At 31.7% G+C, this 10,887-nt stretch overlaps 1 protein-coding gene across 1 annotated transcript in view; it reads right to left on the bottom strand.

Moving 5' to 3' along the window:
- LOC129222004 (dynactin subunit 2-A-like) overlaps positions 1 to 9,619 on the bottom strand; it is a 40,963-nt gene extending 31,344 nt beyond the window's left edge. Inside the window, exon 1 of the mRNA XM_054856420.1 lies at positions 9,455 to 9,619. Coding sequence (XP_054712395.1) covers positions 9,455 to 9,490 — 36 coding nt within the window. The 5' untranslated portion in view covers positions 9,491 to 9,619. The remainder of the gene's footprint in view (positions 1 to 9,454) is intronic.
- Positions 9,620 to 10,887: the final 1,268 nt, after the last annotated feature.

The following is a 10,887-nucleotide window of genomic DNA, read 5'->3' on the forward strand; positions in this document are numbered from 1 at the left end:
ATCATTAAATGAAGTAATAACGTAAAGGAATACTTACCTTTGAATAAATGCAGCACAGTCCCATAAGTACTTGTACAAGGAGTATGAAAGGAACTTCTCATTAAGCCAGGATGAAAAGGCCAGAAAAAAGAAAAAAAAAAAAACATTGAGAAAAGTACGAGAAGTCTTTTTTAAATTCGTGGAATGGAGGACAAGGATAGTAAATTAAACTTCAATGATATTTTTCTTTTTTTATCTATTCATTTGCAACTCAAAAACACTTCTCAGCTCTATCAATAAATTGGTTTTTACCTGCATAAAAAAATATTGAATCTTTCACCAAAAAATATGCTGAAAAATTCCTCATTTCACTTCTTCATTGCTTGTAAATTTCTTCCCACAAGTTCTTTTTATTTTCATTTTGAGGAACAGGAAGTATTTACTCGGGACCAGGTCTGGACTATTGGGTGAATGATTCTTAGTATCAAAGCCTACTTTGTGCAGGGCAGCCAACAAAAGACGACTCTTGTGAACTGCAGCATTGTCATGCAGGAACAACACAACTTTCATCAATATGTCCTCTTTTTTCTTTAATTGCTTCTTTAAACTGTTCTAATATTGAAGCAGAATATTCTCCTGCTATACAGACACCTTTATCTTTATAATCGATCAATAATACTCCTTCTGAATCCCAAAAGATCGCCGCCATGTGGTTTCCAGCTGATTGTGTCACCTTAAACTTCTTTGGCAGTGCTGTTCCTTTTTTGTGCCACTGTATGGAGTCTTGCTTAGACTCAGGTTCGTAAGGATAAACACGAGTTTCAACCTCGTAGCGTTAACAATCCGGGCCAATACACAATCTTTAAGAGGTCTTCATGTTTTCAGTTTTCTTCCCGATTGAATTGCTTGATTGGCCATTGTTCAAAGTCTAATGATGCAGTTAAGATAAAACTTGGTATTTATACTAATGAAGAGTCACAGAACACCTGACGGCTAAAAATATCCCCACCACTTATTCCCATCCTCGCCATTCCGCAAAATTAAAAACGCGCCCTCGTATGTAACCATATGTTGTGTAATTATTTACTACTTTGTTGAGTATAGTATGCAGTGAAGATGCAACCATATGAAAAAGGCTGTTCACCAAAAATCAATAGCAGATAATCAGCAGATTAATCATGATGACTTAAACATTCAAACCTATTCATAAAAACCCGGCATTTTGTCGGCTTTGTTACTTGCTATGCTGCACTGCTGACTAAACTTAAAGTTCTGACCAATTAAAACAATTAATACATTTATTCAATAACTTTTTCTTTTTGCTGATGATAGACCTCTAGATAAAAAATAGCTTGCGTTTTAAACAGGGTTGGCTTTTTGCCGGCAGAAACTGGTTATAACCGGTAAAAACCGGCAGAAACTGGCAAAAACTAGAAAACGTTTTTAATAGCTCTAGTAATTACTTAATGACAGGCAATTAAGAAAAATAAAAAATATAGCCCCATTTCATCATTTCAGAAACTTAATATAATAGTTATTTAATAATTAGTGTAAAAATATGTTAAATAACAAGACTGACATTTCCAAAGCAAAGTAAAATGTATCATAGTTGAAATTGCTATGTGTTAGAAATTTTAGCCTTGTAATGTAAGTAACAAGTTTTTCAGTTTGTTTATAACTATTTTGTTTGCATTCAAGATATAAAGTGTAATATATCAAATATTTAAATTAATACATATTTTTTTATTTCATTCAACTCTAACACACTTACACTTAATATAACTGAATAAAGCTATTCTCAAAGAGCTCCTGCTGCTGCAACTTACTGTGCTGATTTAGCGAAAAATGCAATAATAGAGCTTGAAACGAAATATGACTGCAAAGTATTATCTTTAGTAACTGACAATGAACACAAGATGGAGTTAATGAAGAAAATTATTGAAGAAGAAATGCCATCTGTTACAACTTATTGTTGTTCAGCTCATTACTTAAAATCTTCTTGGACTGGATATCCTACCAGATTCTCTTATTAAACATGTGGTTTCAGTCCAGAAATATTTCAGAAACCATCACAGGCAAGGAGCTTGGCTAAAGGAGTACCCAAAAGCTGTGAAACCACATACACCTTGTAATACACGGTGGAAGAGCCAGGTGGACTGCTTAGAGTCGTTTATGAAGAATCGCCCATATTATTTACAAATACTAGAAGAATATGAAGCTGATATTCATGACAAAGGTATTGTTCAGATTATAAATAATCAGATGATTCACAAAGAAGTTCAACACTTGCTGCTGCAGATAAAACCTGTTACTATTGCTCTGGATTCAGTTCAAAAAGAGAACTGCTCAGTTGCAGATGCTTGCGATGTTTGGATTCATTTAACAAAAGACGCTCTTATGTGTGCTTTTGAGAAGGAAGTGATGCACAGATTGAATCAAGCAGTTACTGATAACCATTTACTAGCCTATATGCTCCATCCAAAGTATTTGGGAGTAAATTTATCATGTAATCAAGAAGTGCCCGAACTTTACTCACAAATATTAACCCTGATTATGTACCCTATACCATAGCTTTACAAAACAAATTGGCCCCTTTTCCCGAAACCTATTTTTCCAATCAAGTTATAACAACTACGCCAGCTACTGCATGGTGGTTCAATTTGAAAAAATGTGCTATAGATGAAAGTTTTGTGAATCTTGCTTGTTCTTTGATGATAATGCCAGCTAGTTCTGCTGGGATTGAAAGAATCTTCACAAATTTCCTTTGTGCACAACAAATTGAGAAATTGTTTAGGTTTAGAAACAGCGTCAAAACTCGTATTTTGTTACAGGCTGCTGCAGTGTGAAAACAATGTAAAATTTGATTTTGAATGGTGACAGTGTTGTAAATAAATTGTATTTGGGTTAATATTTAATTATCTTTCTTATACATTTTCTATTGTATGTCAGGAATTGCATTTATGTCATTTTTTTGAGTTTCTGCCATAAATGTGGCAGAAAGGGGTTTTTGCCATGCCAGTTTTAACCGGTTTCTACCAGTGGTTTTTACCGCCTCGGCAGAAACCTGCCAACCCTGGTTTTAAAACAAAATCAAAAAACACTTGACATATCCCACCTTTGTAGGGAATTTTTTCTGGTTGCCCATAAACTAGTAGAAGAAAAATTTATGGCCTGTGCTAAGAACTTCGATTTGTTAGTCAGTAAATTACCCGAAATTTGAAAATGTTAGCAACATTTTAAATTATTTTCAGTAAGTTACAACCCTATAGCCAGGGCTAAGGCAGAAATACATGAAATACACCGCCAACTCAGTCATTTCAGACGAGGACTGCAGTTTCTTGTAGCACTCATCAGCCTGGCGTAGGAAGTGACTGAGCATTAGTTGGCTGACTGAGTTGGCGGTGTATTTCAAACATTTTAAATGTTTTAGCCAAAGAATAATTTTAACAAATCAGCAAAGCAAATAAAGCATAATGTTAAAAACTTTAAAATGCAAACATTTCAAAATACAGAACAGGATAAACTTGAGAATAAAAAGAAACTTATTTGGCTGGGTTTCTCCCCCCCCCCCCTTAAAAGAATTATCAACTATCTTTTGACATAATTTTGAGGATCAAGGTTTTTTTTTTGTCAGTGGAAATTTCAGGGAAAATATAGCTATTAAATACACATTGTAACAACTCAATTTTTAATTTTTTTTTAAATAATAAAAAAAAAACCTGGTTTTACCCGCTACCTCAAAATTTTCATCTCCAGTCAGACCTAAGAAATGTTCATATGTTGATGATTTAGTCTGTGTAGCTTCAACATAATCCTCGGGTTGAAACCATTCTTTTTTCTCGCCTCTTTTTCGTCATTATTTGCAAAGTTTATTTGTTGTCCAGTGTTTTAGATGTCTTTTACAGCTTCTATTGTAATTTTGTGTCCAGGTTTTTTGTTTTTAGCTTTTACTGTCACAAAACATCGCCAACACCAGGATTATAATAAAGCTGCTTCATTCAGTCCAGTAACATAACAAAGGAAGGGACTATTTTGATGCTCTAAGGAGTTTGGCAGTCTTAAAATTTTCTTGGGAAATTTCTTTAGGTTGATGATCAGGGTTTGCCGATATATATCATGATACATATCACGATATGTATCTGATATTTATCTTTATAATATCATATATATCTAGTGATGTAAAATACCTGGATATTTATTTTTAGGGGTAAATATCCAGGGTATATACCCGGGTAAAAACCCAAAATGGGTATTTACCTGGGTATTTATTTCAAAAATTTATATTCAACTAAAATACTTTTCTGTTTGAATTCCACTATGTATATATATATACATAACCAACCATATACAAAATAATAAAATTTTGCCCAAAAATTGTATTTTGATCACATATTTAAAGAATTATTGGGTGAAACAACTTAGCAATCTAATATGATGTTCACATTAAATGTGTTAGATATGCCTAAACAATGTCGCCATCTTTCTTTTTTGTTTTTCACTTTTCAAAGCAAAATTTAAAGTTTTACCAGTACAAACACAAAGTGAGTGTCAAACTAATGCCTCTTAAATACTAAATGCCTATTGCGTTCTCCCTTTTAACATAGAGCAAAATGATCCCAGTAAGCATAATTTCGGTCTTCTGGCTACTGCCAACTATCGAAGGTTGAAAGCATTAGAAATTAAAAGCAGAGAAAATAATTTGTTAACTTCTAAATTTAAATTTTAAAATTAACCAATTAACGATTTGATTTGAATTGTTTGGATCCATCGATCGTCAAAGCAACACCATCTATGTATTGCCGTCAGGTAGTAGCGTTGTTTGTGTACTGGCGGAGGATCCATTTAAAGCAAATGTGATAGGCATTTAGTATTTAGGAGGCTTTGGACAAACTGATTACAACTCAAAGCCAAAACTAACTAGTAGCATGATATTATGAAAAATCAAAGATGAAATGTTGTGCTAGCACCATCTATGTGACAAAATTAAACTTAAATCCCTTTGTTTTACACCATAAAAAAATTAAATTATCCTGCCATCCTATTTAAGTTTTAGAATAGTTCATTCCAAATTCTGACCTTTTTTTATTAAGATTTCATTACGCCTTTAATTAAAGAAATTATAATATATAAGTTTTTATATTTTTAATCTTTCATTTTACAGTTTATGTTTTAAAAAGAAAATCATCACCTTTTGATACCACCTTAAGTTTTTTTTTTTTTTGGCAAAATGCGCAATTACGAGGGGATTTACCCTGTCTTCGGATAAATACCCAAAAAAATATTTATCGTTCCACTCGACATGACTGATTGAGTGTATTAAAAATAGTTCGAATAAATTTTCATCATGAAGAACCAGGGAGCAAATGCAAATGAGCAAAGCAACAGAAAACAATATTTTGATTTTTTTTTTTTTTGCTTATTAATGTGAAAACTGTTTCGATATTTGCCACGTTATCACTTACACAGCAATAAATTAAATAAATAAATAACAACATAGTCTTAATAACTTCTCAGTAAATACTTCCAAGCATCTCTCATGCTTCCTTTTGTTTTCCATTTTGGATATGACTAACGTAGATTGTGATTTTGAAATCCTGAAGTTCATCATTGAAATGCTTATACTTGTCCAATTATGACATTAAAAAGAAAGATTCTTTGGTTCACGATATGTTTCTTTCATAATTTCATCAAGTCTTCCAATAAAAAATATTATAAACTGTGTAAAGCATATTTATGTATCAGTTTTACCAATTATTTCATATTTAAATTTTTGAAAAAAAAATTTCCGACTCACTTTTTGCATTTTTTGGAAAATACCCAGTTTTTGGGTATTTACCCAGGCCTTGGGTAAATACCCAAAAAATATTTACCTACCCACTGGGTATTTACCCGATCCACATCACTATATATATCTGATGTGATCTGATATTTATCTTTATAATATCATGAAATTTTGATATTTATTTTTTTAACTACAGTATTTTCAATATAAAAAGTGTATTAATCATAGTAATATTGATCATTTATTATTAAAAATAAGAAAAAAGTTATACACTATGTTTTTGTGATATATTAATACATTATTAACCCGGGAGAACTCGCGGTACTTTTCGTCACACGAACGCTCGCGGGGGGCTCCATAGGCCCGGAGTGGTTATTTCATTAAATTAAGTTTGCAAAATAGAAAAAAAAAATGTGCTTTCAACACTGAATTATAAATAGATAAACAGCCTCTAAAATATGTTTTAAAAAGTAAGGTTTAAGAAAGTTTTAAGGTACATGAATCTAAATCTTCTCCTAAGCATTAATGATGATCGCTTTACTGTTCTGTGTCAACTTCTTCTTCATCATCTTCATTAAGGGAGTTCTAATCAATTGAAACCTCAACTAACAAGGTCTGCAACCTCTTCATTTCATCTTTGCAGCTTAAATAGCGATGCATTTCACAACATCTTCCTTTACATTCATAATCTGAAATGAAAAGCGTGAGTGCTCGCTCCGGGCCTCTGAGGCCCGAACCTAAATTTTCTGGGGAAAAGGGGAAATGTACATTCCTGAAAAGCATGTGGTCAGTATGTAGGTCACCTCGAACGCATCTACTGTGGACCTCATTCATTTCCGTTGAAAGGGTGATTTTTGGCAGCGTAGTTCTGTAATGACCGGGCCTGAGAGGCCTGATGCGAGTTCTCCCGGGTTAATACAAAGTAGTATAATATGCCTTTTTTACTTGTATTTTATATTCATAAAATTATTAGTAATGAACCAGTTTTAATTCATACTAAAAGTGCCTAATTAAATATTAAACATTGCTCGGAAAAGAAGAAAATGTCTCATGACTGTGCACCGACTGATGTATATCATTTATTTCTGAATCATATAACCGAGAAAAATGAGAAAAACAGATAATGCTAAATTAACTCCATTAAAATTGATAGAAATGTAAAATGAAATATTATATAAATATTGAAAGAAGCCTTGATTTTAAGTCTACAAATTGTAATTACAACCATAAGAAAATAAAGAGTGATTTGAGGATGCATTTACTATTATTTTGAAGACTTGAGTTTGTGTTAATTGAAAATATCGGATATATATATCCGATATATCTCATATATATCAAAATATCGGATATTTTCGATAATATGATATTTTTGACCCCAGTTGCTATTCAATAACCATTAACAAATAGATATTTCTCCACTCGTCGGTTGCATCCAAAAAAGAAAAATATTAATTGCACATACATTATGGTCATTATACAAAAAACATAGGTTTTTGAAGTTGGAATTTATGAAAAAAAAATCTTCAACTTTTTAAAAGTCAATTTATATTGTTCCTTTTAGGCACCTTTTTACTCTTACATAGCTGGTCCATGGGTGGAGTTAAGGGGGGCTTAAAGGGGCTAAGCCCCCTCTTGACAGCTTATTAGCTCCCCTAAATGAAAAAGTACAGAAATTTAAAAGCTTCCTTCCACACATTTTTTTTTCAAAAAATATTTTTTTCCTTGCAATTCCAAAGAGAGTTAGATGACTAAAAATAACCTTTCTTAACATCCCAAAGAGAACTTCAACATATGTTATTAGGATTAGTCCTTTAGAGCTTCAGAATTTGCTATTCTCTAGTATTGATGGATGTAACACGCTTTTCGTCCTTCCTTTGACGTCACTAAGGATATCTTTCCTTTAAAGCAATAAATTGCACATAAAATTCTCGTATTAAAATTATCTTTCCTTTTATTAGTTTGCCCGATTTTTTTTGTTGTAAAAAGCCTTTATATAAAACTTGAGGGAAGATAGGCAATGGCAGCAGTTTCAATGTCACATATTCAACAAATACCATAGGAAGAAAGCAACAAAACATATAAACAAACGTATGTTTAATGTGTTCATGAAACCGGGGGGGGGGGGGGGGTGATTCCCCAAATAAGGGCCCTGGGGCTTAGCCCCCCTACAGACAAAAATCTAACTCTGTCCATGAGCTAATTACATTCTTTATTGATTATTTTGTAACTTTCTTTTGTAGCTAAAATTTTGGACCAGAACAGAGGGTAGCGGATAGTAAATATATATTTTAATTTTTATTTTAAAAATATTTCATTTAAATAATCTTGCACATATTGTATAAGGAACACAATTTGAACTGATTAAAATGTACACATCTTTGTTAAAATGAATTTTAAAAAAAAGTTGTATGCTCCATTTCCGATTGTATTGTCCTCATTACATCTAACGGAGGATTCATGTACGGAGGATACAAATACTGATGTTTTGCTATGCACATCGAGTCGATTTAGGGTTATTGCAACATGTTATTTAGAATTTACTAAAAAAAGTAATTCAATTTTAACTATTAAAAAAAAATTGTACAAACAATCCTTTCCTTTTTAAATCAAGAATGGAGGATACACAAAGTTAAGGACCTAGTTGACTTCAAAGAGAATAATGCTGAAATTCTTTCACAGCTGTTAGTTTCACTATGAAGACCCAGAGTTGAAAAGGGCTAACTTGTGATTCTAAACCTCTGTAATGAGCTGCCAGTACTGCCATCTATAGAAAATTCTAATACTTAATTAAACCCCGAACGGAGGATACAAGAAAGAATGATAATGATTCAAAAGATTATGAATGCTACATATTTTTTTATTTTATAACATAATTCTCTTAAACTATTAAAAAAACATCAAATGATTCAAATTTCACTATTAAATCCGTTATATATATATTTTTTGTATTGAGTGAATAAATGAAAAAGTACATGGGAGGAAATGTTGGGACATGTAACGGCATACAAGTATCCCTCTGTTCAGTGAAAAAAAAAAAAAACATTAAAAAATTATAACATTATAAATTTGTATTGATCATTTTCAGAATTAGTTATACTTTTCTAAATCTCATAAAAAGTGTTTAAAAATATATATTTTTGAAACTTATCACCCTGGACCTAAAAAAAATGCGTTTTTGGTAGAATGACCCATTAGTGCCATATATTGAAACCAAGGAAAAAAAATCGCCAAACCCTCAATTTTCAAAAATGTCTCTAAGAAACAAAAGCAGTGAGTGAAACAATAAAATTAATTAATTACCCACTAAAGCAAAACTGAGTATTTAGCAATATTTAAAAAAAAAAAACACACAAGCTATTAAATAAATATTAAAGTTGAGCAGCAATAGGAGATTAACTTTTCATTGCTTGGATCAAATAATTAAATATTGTTTCAGTCGCACAGGGAAAAACAAATCACTCTGTAAAAAAGATCAAAGAAGCAACAGCAACACATATTTTGAAGAATCGTTAGTTTTTTAAATGCACCTAAACAAAACTTTAAATTTTGTGTGAAGATTTAAAAGCTTCCGGCTAATTTTAAACTGTTTTGAAAGAAAAAGTGCGAGAAATCCCGAACCTAAGTGAAAAAGCTACTTCATTCCATGTTGATGACATTTAATAAAATATTCAATGGGAAGTGAAAGAAACTTACGATTCCAGGAAGGTCAGCATACTTAGGATTGGCCATGTTCAATACTTAATTTGCTTACTGCACTATCAAATTAAAATTTTTTATTAAAAAATTAAAATTTCATGGAAAATTCTAAAACAACACATAACAAGACAAATAGAAACAAGATGAATTGTCGTCATGCATGACGTCACGCAGAGGAACAGTTAACGGTTACAGGGAAGTTAGCATGTACAGCCATTGAGCGGAAGTGAAACTGGAGCGAGGTATGCCGCCTCAAAAATATTTTAAAATACATGCATATTTTCTCAACTAGAGTCCCTATTCGCAACTCCAACAAACTATAGGGGGCACTGCAGCCACTGTCTAATGGCGGATGAAAAAGGTAAAACAAACCCACGCAGTAGCGTAGAAAATGCTAATAAGCCTAGTAATTTTAGTTTGTATGCATGATTTTTTTGCTTCATTCTTTTAAATTTAATTTTTCAAGTCCTGTGGATATTCTAGCCCACGTAGAAAGAGATGAGAATTCAAGAAGCATTACTAAACGTCAGAAATTAATGCAAATCACGTAGTTCGTAGTTCTAAGCAGCCATTTCCACGATGTTGAATTTGATATTTATCAATTCTTGATGGAACTACATTTTCATTGTGCCCATAAGACTGACAAGAATAACATTAAATGCTAGATAATTTAATTATATGACATTACGAATTATTACCAAAAGAGGAAGATGATACTTCTTTATCTTGTTTGGCTAGAGCTCATTGTTTTGCATTTGTAGCTGAGTTATTTTTCTCAAATTGCCGAATCGGTTACTTTAAAATTTTTCTGTTTTGTATGTTCTAATTTCTGAATTATGATTTAATTCTGTCATGGTGTGCAAATCATCAACAAAATTCTCACGGATATATGATGGTAGTTTTCTTTTTTATTGATCTTCCATACTCTTTAATCTTATAGAATTCTGCAATCTTTCTACCATTTTACTCCACTAATGATAAAAAATTTAAATGTTTTAACTGACATGCAAAATATGGCCTAGTGTTTTTCGCTCGCATAATACTAAAACTATAACCCTAAACAAATTTTTAGCGGAACTCTTCAGCTCATTATGTAAGCAATAAAGTAAAGTTGGCGAATTCTTTCTCGGTTAAACATTTTTATTTCGTTCTACGATAATACATTCAAGAAAATATTTTGCATACTGTCCATTCTAACTAAATGCTGCTTGATGCAGTAAAATAAGGTTAGTTAAATTATTTATTTTTAAACTAGGCGGAGATGCAAGCCCTAATTCTTCTGCTTATGTTATTAAATCCTTCTTTCGAGCTTAAGGTTAAAAAATAAAATAAAATAAAACAATATTCTTACAAATTCACACAAAACAATAAAAAAATAATTTACCTGGCATAACGTTATCCTCTTTCAAAAAAAAAAAAAAAAATGCTTC

This window comes from Uloborus diversus, chromosome 5 (genome assembly GCF_026930045.1).
Source record: "Uloborus diversus isolate 005 chromosome 5, Udiv.v.3.1, whole genome shotgun sequence".
Classification (NCBI taxonomy): domain Eukaryota; kingdom Metazoa; phylum Arthropoda; class Arachnida; order Araneae; family Uloboridae; genus Uloborus; species Uloborus diversus.